The 15,808-nt window shown below is 39.9% G+C and overlaps 1 protein-coding gene across 2 annotated transcripts in view; it reads left to right on the forward strand.

The window, feature by feature from the left end:
• LOC311267048 (polypyrimidine tract-binding protein 2-like) overlaps positions 1-15,808 on the forward strand; it is a 46,331-nt gene that overhangs the window by 24,760 nt on the left and 5,763 nt on the right. For both annotated transcript variants that reach the window (XM_084369856.1, XM_084369857.1), the window contains 3 exons: positions 746-858; positions 12,216-12,249; positions 14,862-14,954. In XM_084369856.1, coding sequence (XP_084225982.1) covers positions 746-858; positions 12,216-12,249; positions 14,862-14,954 — 240 coding nt within the window. The remainder of the gene's footprint in view (positions 1-745; positions 859-12,215; positions 12,250-14,861; positions 14,955-15,808) is intronic.

Raw genomic sequence — 15,808 nt, forward strand, 5'->3', positions numbered from 1 at the left:
TTTGTTGTCTTCCTGGCACGGACTTGTTTCTTCAGCACAGTTCACATGTTCCAATGCGGTTCAAGTCAGGACTTTGGGAAGACCATTCCTAAAATCCTTTATTCTAGCCTGGTTAAGCCATTCCTTTACCACTGTTGATCAGTTGGGATCATTCCATCACAGAAGAATGAGAGTTGTAGAAATCATTGGAAATCAAGACTGCCATGATATAATGTACATTTTCTTTACGAGTGTAAGTAAACTTTTGACCACGACTGCAGGTCTAAATAATGGCTTCTACATAACAGCGTGGATAATGTTCACTAAAATTAATAAAGCAGCGTTTTGACTTTGATATTCTGTGCTGCAATGATGATTAATGATAATACAAAATAATGATGTAAAGCTTTCTAAATCATTATTTTGAAGCATACTACAATGGCATCAAGTACATCACCATCTCTGATTTGATCCTTTTTTTTCCCCTTCCGATTTCTATACATGTTTTTTATGCCAAAGACCTCTAGATTAATTGTAACACAGTAGTATGTATTGGGTTTCTATTAACAACATTTCTGTAATTTAGAATCTATTAGATCAATTGAAAAGGGAAGTATTACAGAATTACAGAAGTTCATATAATTTTTTTTCATTGTTTAAGTTGATGTTAACAAGGGCGTGTTTCTAGTTTTAATCATTCTGCATTTCTTCCGTTGTACTACACATGTGATCTTGACCTGTTTATTGTCATGTGTTTTCCTAACAGGAGCCATTAGTCCACTGAGTGCTGCTGCAGCGGCTGCAGCAGCTGCTGGTCGTGTTGCTCTTTCCGGGTCTGGAGTGTCAGGAGTCCTGTTGGCTTCCAACCTAAATGAAGAGGTACCACTAACCTTAAGTATAACTGTTAATGAGTATTTGCCATCTCTGCTTGAAGTCACTCGTCTTAACTATAGCACAGACACCGCTGAATGATTTTCTTGAATTGGTAGTAGTGTGAATTCACGTATAGGTGTCTGATTGTATGTATGCTTAGCCCACTTTACAGTGTGATTTATCATATATCTTCCCCCTAGATGTAGTGTCCGTGCAGTATAATTATAATAGATAAAAGTCACAGGGTGACTGTGGGTCTTAAAGTGTCAGAATAGGATACATTATCTTAAACTATTCAAAGCAGTAAAATTATCGTGCCTTGAAGAACCTTCTTCTTTCTCTAACTGTATTAACGAAATGTTTACAAAATTCTGAAATTGTCTACCTACTTGCAACCCTGTGAATTAGCCCTTGTGTGTGTCTGTTTTCTCAAGATTGATTTCTCTTCTCCATGGTCACAGGTCCTAAACTTGAAGTTCAACTTGTTTTTGTTCGAGCACGTTATATCAGATCTTAAAAGTTCTGTTGTGTTTTTGAAGCCTTGTGGTTTTCTTTACATTGAACGCCTACATACTTATATACTTTAATTTTATATTTCTGTTTCTTCAATCAAGTGTCAGTTTATTCTCTAATTGTAAATGTACACCTACTCTTTCATCTGTATCTCTATACCTAGAGTATCTGCTGTCTGTTTCTGTGTGTTCCATCTCTTTCTATCAGGCTCCTTTCCCACTCTGTCTGTCCTTGTTACTCCATAGTGGAGTGGTGGATTTCACACTTGTGCCCCCTTCTGGTAAAGTCTTGCTGCAACAGCTGTATCCTCACTGTTTGGTCGCAGCATACTGTTCTCTTTGGTGACCGATCTGCTTGAGAGCAGTAGCTCCTGCACACACTTGGCAGTATGCTCAATACAGTCCAGTGGCTAGATAGAGGTTGAGTATGGTGTGGCAATTCTTCATGTTGTGAGTGTTAAATCCTAGGGATTGTTTTTCTGTCACGTGTTTATTCTTTCTCAACTGTGTTTTCATACAGGCAAACCTCTGAGGTCAGGTTTAATTTTCATGCAGTACACTTAGCCTGTTTCCAGGTGACATAGCAATAGAAACCCCAACCAGAAACATTTTATTTAACAATAAGGATAATATAGAATTTTTCTATAAACATTTACACAATCTGGTCAGATCAAATAATAACAATAGATATAAAATAAAATAACGATAAAAACAACAAAATAATCATAGGTCAGCAAAATAAAAGGAGAAGGGGTGGTAGTAAACAAAAAGAATAAATGGATATAAGCGGTTAATATGTTAAATCACTTCAAGGTCCATTCACATTCCCAATATATTCCAGATAGTCTACCAACTTTTCCATATATTTCCCATTTCTGTCCTGCTGAAAGAGATTTGTCCATACAATGCCACTTTTGGCAGCTCCAGCTCTCTCAAGTTCCTCATTATAATTTGTTTTCCCACCATAATACTCTTCTAATTAAAGCCCTTGGCTCCTTATTGGGATGTCATTTGGGGATCACTAAGAACATAGAGCCACCACAGAGGGATTTTAAAAGTATCACTGGAAAACCACCTGAAGACATTTTTATACTGATAAAGCATCTGATGATAGAGCACGTGACCCTCATTTCCCACTCACTTCTTGAATGGAAATTAAGTATTTCTTTGATTTGCACAGGTGGTGAATCACTAACAATGTAGCATGTTCACCTACAAAGTAATTCTTTCATTGACACAGGTGAATCTTGGAAGTCTAGATATTTATGATTATCCATTTTGATGGCAGTGTTATTGTAAATTAGTATGTCACAAACGGAAACTCTTGAGTCATAGATTTTCTAAAATGAAATAGAAACATTACATGTAAAAACTTCTAATTCATAAATCATGTACTACCTCAAATACTTTTTTAAGTTATAAATTATTTAAGTTTGGCCCTTAGAGCTAAATTTAGTCATTTTCACGACTCTTTACCATGGTGATGGCAGCAGTTACAGTGACCAGTAGCTCCCTTAAACATTTTCATGTCCCTATAACCCTATTACTATACATGAATTTGCAAATGTTGTGCTGCTTTATTACCGGAGCACTTACTACTTATGACAGAAATACACTCATAATCTTTGGAAAACGAAGTGTGGGAATTGTGTGAGACAATCTCTGTCAATGGCATCTACCGACCAGCCAGCTGGACCAGTGCAAGCGGTGTGATCAACCCAGGAAGAGGGGGAAGAGAACCAGGATCAGAACTAACCTAACCCAGCTTAGACCTAAGGCTCTTCCTCTACCCAGCCTACTTCAGGCTATTGAAACAAAACTCAGGCTCACTCAGCAAATCAGAGACTGTTGTGTCTACATCATTACAGAGACCTGGCTACACCCCAACTTCCAGGATTAAGCTATTGCATTGGATGGGCAGAACCAACAGATCCACAGAGGAAGCCATCTTCACTTCTCTCTACTCATTCTTCACACACCTTGAAAATAACAGCTACACCAGAATGCAGTTCCTGCATAATCAACAAGTACCATTAGTATTACTGGTAAACCCAAACAAGTAGTGAGGGTGAACTCATCTAGCGATAGCCCCTGTCTATTGAGTCTTCAGCTCCGACTCCGGAAGAATTTCTTGCTCATTCCAAGGCCAATGACATGGAATCCAAGTGGGCCATTTTCAAAGCCTCCATTGCAGAGGCAGCTGCTAGGAGTGGTGGTCAGAAAGTCATTGGTGCCAGTCATGGCGGCAATTTACACACCCACTGGTGGATCCCAGTGCTGAGGGAAGCCATCAAACTGAAGAAGGATTCTTTTTGGGCTTAGTTCCCCTGAAGCAGCAGACAGATACTTGCAGGCCAGAAGGGCAGCAGCTTCAGTGGTTGCTGAAGCAAAAACCCAGGTGTTGGAGGAGTTAAAGGATAACTACTGTTTTTTACAACCTGGACCTTATTTCTAGCAAAATATATGATCATTTACTCACCCAGATAACTTTGGTGTCATTTGAAGTTGTTCGGACGAAATTAGATCCAGTGGAGCGCCGATATCCATATAATGCGAGTGACGGGGCACCGACACACAGCCTCTATATAACGCATTATCTACCACGAAACTAGTTCATTTCACCAATATTTTGTCATGATACGCTAGTGCTATTCCCCTCTGAGTCCGGGCTCGTCTGTTATCAACATCCGGGGTCAAACTAGCAGTAGCAGCTACAGGTAAACAAGCCGGGCTGTCGCGGGTGTGCGCGCAGCTCAGAGACGACTTCTTCCAGGTCAGAGGTAGTAGGTCAACCTACAGACCCCGGATGTTGACAATAGACGAGCCCGGACTCAGAGGGGAATAGCACTAGCGTATCGTAACAAAATATTGGTGAAATGAACTAGTTTCGTGGAAGATAATGCTCATAGAGTCTGCGCTTCGGTGCCCCGTCACTCGCATTATATGGATATACGCGGCGCTCCACTGGATCTAATTTCATCCGAACGACGCCAAATGACACCAAAGTTATCTGGGTGAGTAAATGATCATATATTTTGCTAGAAATAAGGTCCAGGTTGTAAAAAACGGTAGTTATCCTTTAAGGGAGGCTATAAAGAATCAGAATCAGAATCAGAAATACTTTATTGGTCCCCGAGGGGAAATTGCTTCCATTACAGCTGCTCCCATTCAAGGTCCAGAAATATGCAGAAAAAAAAAAAAATAATAATAATAATAATAACTATATATAAGCAAGAACAACAAAATCAGAACAAAAATACAAAAAATGTACATTCTACTAGAATTTATCCATATATACAGTGTAATAAATAATGCTACAGTTGAAAATATATGGGTTGTTGCACATTGTTTGTCTTAATTATTGCACATTAGAGAGAAACAAAGCGTCCAGAGTCCCTCCTATTGACTCACAGTGCGAGGAGTTGAACAATTTGATGGCCACAGGCAGGAATGATGATTTCCTGTGGCGTTCTGTGGTGCATCTTGGTGGGATTAGTCTAGTACTGAAAGTACTCCTGTGGCTGACCACCACGTCATGGAGTGGATGGGAGCCATTGTGCTAGATGACATGTAACTTGGATAGCATCCTCCTCTCTGACACAACCGTCAGAGAGTCCAGCCCCACCCCCACAACGTCACTGGCCTTGTGGATCAGTCGGTTCAGTCTTTTGGCGTCCACTACCCTCAGCCTGCTGCCCCAGCACACAACAGCATAGAGGATAGCACTGGCCACCACAGACTCATAAAACATCCTGAGCATAGTCCGGCAGATGTTGAAGGACCTCAGCCATCTCAGAAAATAGAGACAACACTGTCCCTTCCTATAGAGGGTGTTAGTGTTCTTTATCCAGTCCAGTTTATTATCAATGTGGAGCCCCAGATACTTATAATCCTCCACAATGTCCACACTGACCCCCTGGATGGAAACAGGGACTTTTGCTTGGCCTCAAGGAAATTCTGGCAGCCTGTTGGCGACTCAGGGAGAGAAAGCAGGGCTTGGCCCAGACTGTGTTCTGAGAATATTGTCAAGCGGGAGGCTCAGGGGAAGACGCCTCCATATTCCTAGCAGAGGTTGCTGTGTTGCTCCTTGGCAGCAAGGCGCCAAGGAAGGATGAGATTTGCGCTGAGATGCTGAAGGCTCCAAACATTGATGGGCTGTCTTGATTGGCATGCCTCTTCATTTTCACAATGAGGTGGGGGGCAGTACCTTTGGAATGGCAGACCTTGGTGGTGGCTCCTGGTTCTCATTTTTATTGTTGTGGGAGTTTGCTCGTCCAATCTACAAGCCTTGTGGACTTGTAGAAGGCCTGTGACCATGTCCTGCGGGGCATACTGTGAGAGTATGCGGTACCCGTGGCATTGCTACAAACTGTCACTATACAACCGAAGTGAGAGATGTGTCCGTATTCTCAAAGTCAAACATGTTTCCATTGGGTGTTGGACTCCTCCGGGGTAACCTCTGACGCTGTTTGTGATATCGATGGAAAGGATCTCAAGGTGCAGCTGTGGTTTAGAGAGTGCCCAGTTTGAGACCCTGAGAATTGCGTCTCTGCTTTTTGAAGATGACTTGGTTATGCTGTCCTCTTCAATCTCTGACCTCAAGCAGGTACTGGGTTGGTTTGCAGTTGAGTGTAAAGCACTTGGGATGAGAAGAATCAGCACCTCCAAGTCTGAAGCCATCACTTCTTCAGCCCCCTCCTTCAACCAAATGGACAGGTGCTTTGCGTAGAGTTGGGTTCACATTTGAACCGATACCGGTACCTGGAATTTGATTGTGGTACACAACAGTGCCATTTTTCAGTCCTTTAATCTCTCTGTCATAACACAAAAAGTAATGTCAGTTCTAACCAGTTAAATCATTCACTTCTAGAGACAATATATCAATAGTCATATTTCTACTAACAATGCATATGACATCAGTCAGTCGTCTACATGTTATTTCAGTAGCATCTTGCTGTACTGCATATACATTTGTTATAGCTGTTCCTGCTCATCAAACTAGTGCTATAAGAATAAATATTATAGGAAATATCAAAATGTCCATGTGCTGGCCTCTCACGCAACATCTCCAATAGTGGTGGCTGTATTTCTAACCTACTGGGAATTTTGAGTTTGCATTTTGACCCCTTGAGCTTCCTGTGGTGTCTCAGTGTTGAAGCTACAGCAGCAGATTGAGTCAATTATGTTTCCAAAGCATATGAAATACTTATGGCTGGGCGATATGGCCAAAACTGTTATCACAATATGTTTTTTTATATTGATCGATGTCGATAATTATCAAGATATACAGTATATTTAACAATAATAATGTTGAATTGACAGTTTTAAGAGTATTTTCCTTAGGATAGAACCAAAAACAAACCAGAAGGTTAATTATGGTTTATAAAATACAATTATTTATTGTCAGAATGAATAGGTGACAAACATTCAACAGAACCAACCAACCAAATGGCTTTATGTTAAACACTGAATAAATAAAATGATGAATATGTTCAACAAATTGCTTGTTTCAAACGTGTCTCAAACATATTAGAGGTAGTAAAGGAAAAAAAAAGAAAATGGTAAATGTTGAGGATGACTATGCTACTGTATTCTTTGAATATTGCACATTCTTGAGCTTGCAGGTAGTTGTTCAGTTCAGCTTTAATGCCTCCTGTTCTGCAAGACCTGATGTGGTTCGGACGTGCGACCAGACCACATAACAACTGTGACATCTCTGAGCTGCTCCTCCAACTTTACCATACACTCCGCATAGAAATGATTTTTCAGCCGTGCTTATAGGCATCATATCTTTAGCGATACAGTACGTAACTGCGCTGGTAATGTCTTTGTGTCGCTTCGGTTTCTGTTCATATGGGGTAATGGCTGAAAAAGCAGCGGCAACTGTTGGTTGTCGAACTGAAGTTTGACTAGTAGAAGCAGTGGGGCCGGGCTGTTGGCTATTTGAGGGGACGCTAGCATGATAGCGCTAACTCATGCATTTGGAGTACTGTTTGGGACGGTACCTTTTGAGATGATGGAAGAGGTTGGTGGTGTTTCCAGTTCGGCTGAGGACTGATCGCCGACACATTTTGCACCTAATGGTGGTCTGTCCTTTGTCAGACTTCAGGTAGCCGAACTATTTCCAAATAACCGAAGTGGTATGACCTTTCTTCGGTACAATTTCTTCGTCTTTCGCAGTTTCCTCACATTCGGTTTCGTTAGTCGGACCGCTCATTTTTTTGTGTCGGCTAGACACACAGGTGGTCACCTTCATTCTGAGTTGTTGTGAGTGGGAGGGGCCGGAAACATGTATCAACCACATGCATTTGTTTCTCTGCTGTGCGATTGGCTGTTGGTATTGGTGTAGTGTTTTCTAGGTAGAGGAAAACGGACTCAAAAATAACTATCGAAAATAAATGTAATAAATTTATCATCGTTATCATGGAAAATGTTATCATGAAAATGATCAAGATCGTTTTATTGCCCAGCCCTAGAAATACTGTATATGCCTGTATATATGAGCATGCATATCCGTTTATGTTAAGTATGTGAATTAAAACGTATCGTTTGTAAATATTCTTTTACCACTTTAGCGAAGCTAACCCCTAGTAGCTCATTAATGTGAATTTCCATTATGTGTTCACATCGAGCTAGCAGGTTGAGTGCTTTTAAATATATGTATAGATACAGTATATGTGTGTGTGTATAAATTAGGTATCTGGTACTATATCTGTTCTAAATGTACCTTAAAAGGATATTTTTCAAGTTTTTAATACTCTTATCAATATGGGAGTGGACAAATATGCTTGCTTCATGCAAATGTATGTTAATTATTATTGCAACAATCCACAACAATGACAGATACTGTCCAGAATATTCTCCAGAATACTCTCAAAGATACTGCATGCTCAAAAAATATGCCTTCCTTAGCAATACTAACACAATGTAGTGTCCAACTTTACACTTGTAAAGGTTCACTTAACAATGTTAACTGGCCTGCAAGCTGTAGCCACCAACAGTTGAAAGTTTGTCGCATGTAGAGTTGTCCAGGCGTCTCTGTTGCAAACTATACAGCATGGTCTGCCTTTGAAGAGGGGGAGGAGGGCTCTCTGCATCAGCTGTGTGCTTGGCCAGCAAGTGGTATTTGAGACTCGACATACTCCGGTAGTAACTCAATTCACATCTGTCCAGCTCTCCTCGTGTAACAGTCGGTCTCCTGGTATCTCCTCCATGCTCTTGAGACTTTGCTGGGAGACACAGCAAACCTTCTTGCAACCGCACATATGAATGTATTCAGAGCTGGAGCTGTGCAACCTGATTGGGCTGCAGGTTAGCACCTCATGCTACCATTATTGACAAGGACACTAGCAGAACAGAAAACTAGAGAAGAATCACTCAGGAAGGATAAGGAGAGAGCAATTGTCTGTGGCAATGTGGTGTGTATACACCAAAAGAGGTGTAACACAAATAGCCAAGTCAAGTTGCAGTTTAAAAGAGGATGAATGTATTAAATGAACAGTAACCAAACAGAGGGAAAAACCCTAAACGATCAAACAAACAAACAAACTGATGGGCCGGCCAAAATAAACAAAAGAAGGGCAGCCTCCCAGACCATGGGATTTTATGTGATAGACCAACAGAAAGTGGCGCATAATTGTGGAGTGTAAGGAAAATGATACATGTTTTTCAAAATATTTTACAAATAAAAAACTGAAAAGTGTGCCGTGCAAAAGTATTCAGCCCCCTTTACTCTGATACCCCTAAATAAAATCCAGTGCAACCAATTGCCTTCAGAAGTCACCTAATTAGTAAATGGAGTCCACCTGTGTGTAATCTAATCTCAGTATAAATACAGCTGTTCTGTGAAGGCCTCAGAGGTTTGTTAGAGAACATTAGTGAACAAACAGCATCATCAGACAGGTCAGGGATAAAGTTGTGGAGAAGTTTAAAGCAGGGTTAGGTTATGAAAAAATAACCCAAGCTTTGGACATCTCACAGAGCACTGTTCAATCCATCATCCAAAAATGGAAAGAGTATGGCACAACTGCAAACCTACCAAGACATGGCCGTCCACCTAAACTGACAGGCCGGGCAAGGAGAGCATTTATCAGGGAAGCAGTCAAGAGGCCCATGGTAACTCTGGAGGAGCTGCAGAGATCCACAGCTTAGGTGGGAGAATCTGTCCACAGGACAACTATTAGTCATGCACTCCACAAATCGGCCTTTATGGAAGAGTGGCAAGAAGAAAGCCACTGTTGAAACAAAGCCATAAGAAGTCCCGTTTTCATGTGTTAGAATGGCCCAGTCAAAGTCCAGACCTAAATCCAATTGAGAATCTCTGGCAAGACTTGAAAATTGCTGTTCACAGATGCTCTCCATCCAATCTGACTGAGCTTGAGCTATTTTGCAAGGAAAAATCGGCAAAAATTTCAGTCTCTAGATGTGCAAAGCTGGTAAAGACATACCCCAAAAGACTTGCAGCGAAAGGTGGTTCTACAATGTATTGACTCAGGGGGGCTGAATACTTGTGAAAATTAGATGAGATGAGACCTTTCTGTTTTTTATTTGTAAAAAAATTTGAAAACCATCTATCATTTTCCTTCCACTTCACAATTATGCGTCACTTTGTGTTGGTCTATCACATAAAATCCCGTTAAAATACATTTACGTTTGTGGTTGTAACGTGACAAAATGTGGAAAAGTTAAAGGGGTATGAATACTTTTGCAAGCCACTGTTTATATATACACACACTCAAGATATTTACACATTTCACACGTCAATTTTGAACTGATGTTTGTGTCTTGAATAATTTATATTATGCAGGTTTCCTTTGTGTCGCAAAAACAGCTCCGACACAGAGACAAGGCAGAGACAAAAGACTTTTAGGGTTGGCTGTGGTGTCTGGCACCAGGACATTGGCAGTCGATCTATGAGTTGGGCCTTTATATATCGAACTTGTTCCTGCACATCCCACAGATGCTTGTCAGGTGGGGATCGAATCAACGCTGTGGGCTCATTCCCAAGCAGTATTTGTGTTGAGACAGGGCACATTGTCCGACTGGGCGGCCACTGCCATTGGGGAGTGTTGTTGCAAGGAGGTTGTTTACATGGTCTACATTGGTGTTTGGGTTGGTGGTGCATGTGGGCATTCACTTGCATTCGCACCATGAATGAAAGCATCAACCAATCATGTAGTGCGAAATGGACGTCACATCACAACTCATGAGAATGGCAGACCTGTTCATTGTTTTTTTGTTATCACCCTGTATTATATGAGCTGGAAAGAGTTGCTGGGAGAGAGACATCTGGATTCCTCCAGGCCCGGCTTCAGGCCATGATTCAGTCGCTTGAGCCAATCGCAGCCACTCTAGACAATGCTCGTGTTTCCACAGGCATGTTTCAGCAGCGTCCAAGAAGCGACTCTCCACTCAGCTTCGCAGAGAATTGTTACAGAAGCAGACCAAAGCTGCATCCCAACCCTGAGAAAATGGATGGTTGGATGGATGGATGGATGGATGGATGGATGGATGGATCGATGGATGGATGGATGGATGGATGGATGGACCAAATAGCTCTGGATGTGATAGAACTATGATAGAATAATAAATAAACTATAATAAATACTACACAACTTCATTTTATTAATTTGATTACTGTAAAATAATCAACTGTTTACATGAATAAATATCGGAAATTATCCTAAGAGTTTCTAGGATATTCAGTACAAATTTCAACCCAATCCAGTGAAAAATAAGCAGTTGGTGAAGCTACAAAGAATAGAAAAAATTAATATAGCTAAAACACAAACTTTTTTTAATTCATGAATAAAATATTTAGAGGAGAGCTAAAGGATTTTGCAAGGTCCCATGATGTTTTCTTATGAATTTTTCAAGTAAATCATTGACATGAACTGGGAGCCCAAATGGTAGGAATGCGTGTGTCAAATTGACTTGTGTTACATTATTATCAGTTTTTTAAATAGAAAATTAAGATTTCTGCCTTAAAAATATATTTTTGCATTAAACTAGTCAAATTTGCACTAGCGTTGTTTATATACATTTCTTTACTCCTGTTTCTGTCAATCCAGTCTGTCAGACATAGACAATAGTCATTTTGGCACCTGTACCCTTCAATTACATGTGATATGGTTGGCCATCTGCTTCATGGTACTGCCCCCTATTGGTCTGACATCTGCCACTCACTCTGTCATTCACTTTTATACTTCATGCTTATTCATTTTACCACCCTTAAATTTATTATTCATTGCCTTCCATCCTTTCTTTTCGTCACTGATAAAGTCATTCAGCAGGGTGTGTCTGTGTGCACACGTGTGTGTTTACACAAGTGGAAAAATAGTGTGTGTCTGTATGTGTGTGTGTATCTGGATTGGATCCAGCAATCATTCAGACTCCGTTGATGTTCCACTGATGCTCTGTTTACTGACCTCTGCTTTGGTTTTTGTCCTCCCCTCCTCCTTTCTCCCTTCCCCGCCTCCTTTCTTCCCTCCCCTGCTCTTCCCTTCTCCCATTTATTTTCTCTCCATTTGGCCATACAACCTTTAATGTTGTACACTTTTCTTAAAACCCTTCCCCCCTCCCATGTACATTTGCCCCAAATGTCTTTTTACCACCTTTACCTCTCTTCACTTTTCTCAATTCGGTCTAACCCAACTTTGGGTTTGCTGTTTTGACTCCCTCCCCAAACCCAACCATGCCTTCCATCTTTGCTCCACCCCACATCATCATGGAAACCACCACTTCCCCCCTTGTCCAACGCTGGGCGGTCTGATCTCTACCTTCGTCTCTCCTCTTCCTCCTCCTCTGCTCCTCCTCTTCCTGTCCTCTGCTCTGCGGTCTCTCTCTATAAAGATGGTCACGCCTCAAAGTCTCTTTACCCTCTTCGGTATGTTCAACCTCTACTATTCTATCTGTATATCTCTCTCTGTTAATCCAATTTTGTTCACTTTCTTCAGTGATTTCGTGGACACGCTATTCCTCTATGTCTTTCTGTACCTTCAAACCTCCCTCTATCATATTGTACCCTACAGAGTTAAAATCTTCTTTTGTCTCTACATTGAAAAAATAGTGAGAAGTTCTTAGAAGTTGTCTGTTTGGTCAGCTTAACTTTTAACTGATGAGAACAAATACACCAAAATTAAAGACAAAACCTGATCCACAGTTTGTGTATTAGGCCTTCATTCAGAATTTACTAGGATTCCTCACAGCTGTTAGCTGTTGTGGGCAGTGCTTTTTTTCCTTACAGTAAGAATGGCAAAGTTAAAAAAATGTTATCTTTGATGGCTTGTTTTAAGCTTCTTCCCATTAAATGATTGGTTCACATTTTTCTGTCTGTACATTGAAACAAGTTTTTGCTTGCTGTAATCATCCCTCTGATTCGTACTGGTCAATAAAATATCCCTTTCTAAAATGATTGCAGTGTAAGTGATGTGGGATGAAAATCCACCGTCCCCATTTTGTGCAAAGATAATTCCAAAGTTTATATGAAGCTTGTGCAGTCTGAGATAGACAAACAATGGAGATGTCTTCTTTTCTTACTATCCTCCTTCACCACAGCTCAACTCAAATAAATGTTTATTCGATTTTGCACAGAGGGATTGTGAATTTTGGCCCACATCACATTCACTGGAACCATATTATAAAATGACTAGGGCTGCACAATTTATTGTTTCAGCATCAACATTGCAGGATGTGCAGTATAAAACAATTCATTTCAAACATGTCCTGCTTCAACTTTTTTGCTGCTTGAGACAAAAGCAAAATTCTCATTGTTCTCATTTCCCATGACTAATCTACCATAGACGTCCATCTAATATTATATGATTTAGTGTCATTTAAGGGTTCTTGGACACATGGGCTCTGTATGCACAGCAAACCACCAATCACAATCATTCTTGATCAATTTATCAAACAAAGCAGGGGGATACTTAGGTTGTTGATAAAATGCACTCCCCTATAAAATCACCCCAATCATTCTAGAATAATTAATGATTTCAAAATAGAACTTTTCAAGTTATCCAGTGAAAATGTATGTATTTTTTTCGCATTATCAAAAACTACATTTTCACAATGCCTGTTGTTGTTTTTCTTCCCCAATAATGTGCAGCCCGATACAGAAGCTTTTTAATTGCTTTTGAACAGCAGGGATGATTATAGCAAGCAAAAATTAACAATACTGTTACATGGGTACCTGACTGTTGTTTTAAGACAAACTTAAAACTTAAAACTGATTCACTAATGAAAATGTGGTGTGAAACCTCAGCATTTAGATTTGGCTGATTTTAAGGAAACGACAGTGGTTGAGGTTTGTAGCAAGCACCTTCTGTATCTACGTCACAATTTATTTGAAGCAGCACTAAAAAATAATTAACACATCAACTTCATTTGAGCCTTGACAATCCCATCTGGTAGATCCATTATGGATACCCTCTTAAACCTCTTACTGAACCTTTAGTTTTTCATTGTCTACTTCTTTGTTTAGCATAGAGCAACATAGAAAACATGAAATTCTAGCAGGTTTCCTGTTTTTTGTCCCAAAGTAACAAAATTACAAACTAAATCTGCTTGGTCGAAGGCGGTTTGTTAAAGACCACTGTCCAGCAGTAGTCTATGAGTGGACCGTCTAGTACAGGTTTTGGATTAATTTACTCAATATTTTCAGTATAGAATGTCAACCTAGAGCCTGTATGTTGGACACATGGATTATTAAAGTGTTTTTTGTTCTCACCACATTATTGGTTAAGTGGACCATGACAGTCCAGTGCACTCACTAAGACTCTTTCTAACTCTTAAAACCTGTGCACTTCTTCCTCTCTTTTGGCCTTTTTTTGTATTAATCAAGTCATAGTTCAACGTTTTATTTTATTCTACAACTTTGCAGTTTTAAATAACCTTACTTGGCATATTAGAAGGGTCACGTTAGACTGTCAACCGGCCCAGCAATATTTACATTTTTATGCTTACACATTATCTATAGATTGTCCAAAAAAGATTATCTGCATAAAAGGCCATAAAAGAATTTACTTCTTTCTGCATTCACTGTAGGTTACAGGTTAGAGCATTTTAAAAAAGGTTTTGTAAAGTTTCTGTCAATTTAGGGTTTCTCTTTTTAATCATCAATCTTAAAGCTGGATTTCTGAATCATGAACACTCTGTTCAGTCCAAACACTCACTACAGATGCACAACAGTATTAGGTGTCTGACTTTATCAGCTGGTTGACTGTCAACATAAAACGTCTTAGTTATACAGTTTCATTGAGTTTCTAGTAGAAGTCAAATGGGAAGAGTCCATCTTTTCTTTTCATTTGTCTTTCTGGCACTAACTTTATTCTTCCGGTCCTTCACACCTCTTCTTCTTTTATCTTTGTTGGCTCCATCTCTCCTGCTCTGTCTATTCTGTCCTCCTCATCTTCTCCTCCACTCTACTCCACCCTGCTCTCTCTGGCTCTCCTTCATTCTGCCTCTCTCTCTCTCTCTGGCTGTCTTCCCTGTCTTCAGGAGTCTATGGTGATGTCCAGAGGGTGAAGATCCTCTACAACAAGAAGGACAGTGCTCTGATACAGTTGTCCGATGGCAACCAGGCCCAACTGGGTGAGTTGTCTATGGTAACAATATGAGACACTGGTATTGAACCCCAGAATGAATGAATCAAGACAGGGTGACTTTATTTATTAAAATTTGGAAGAACTGTTAAAACCTTTTCCAGGTATTTTTCAAATATATCTAACATTTTGAAAGGTATACGCTCGACAGTGGAGGTCAAGAAATAAATTAAATTTTTATCTAAGACTGAGTGGCATGTGGAAGCATTTGGACCAAATGGATAATGATGGGAATGCAGGTGCTCAGCCTAACTATATTGTGAAATAAAGATTAGAAATATGTGTATATATTCTTGTTATGTGTAGAATCCAATCAGACTAGGAATGCAACTAATAATTATTTTCATTGTTAATTTGTTGATTGTTTGTTGTCTTGTCTAAAATGGGGGAAAACGTTGGTCAGTGTTTCCAAAAGAACAAAATGATGTCCTCACGTGTTGTTGTCCACATCCCAGAGATATTCAGTTTAGTGTCATAGAGGAGGGAAGAAACCAGAAAATATTCATATATAAGCTCTTACATTTTAAAAAAAAAACATCTAAAACTGATTAATCCATTATCAAAATAGCTGGTAAACTTTTAATAGTTGACAACTAAATGATTAATCAGTTATTATTTGCAGCTGCAAGTATTCACATAATTTTTCTTACTCTTATTTGTCGTGTTGCAGTTTTTGTTATGTTTATCATACACCCTTTTCTTCAGAATTGCGTACCTAGTGCAGCACTTTAAATGTCTTCACTTGTCTTAGTGTGTTTGGTGTGTGTTTTTATGCTGTTGAAAGAATGTCCTCATGAGGGACAATAAAGATCTGATTTGAACTGAAATGTGGAGTAGGGTTAG

The sequence above is a fragment of the Pagrus pagrus genome (genome assembly GCF_965226575.1).
Source record: "Pagrus pagrus genome assembly, chromosome: 12".
NCBI lineage: Eukaryota > Metazoa > Chordata > Actinopteri > Spariformes > Sparidae > Pagrus > Pagrus pagrus.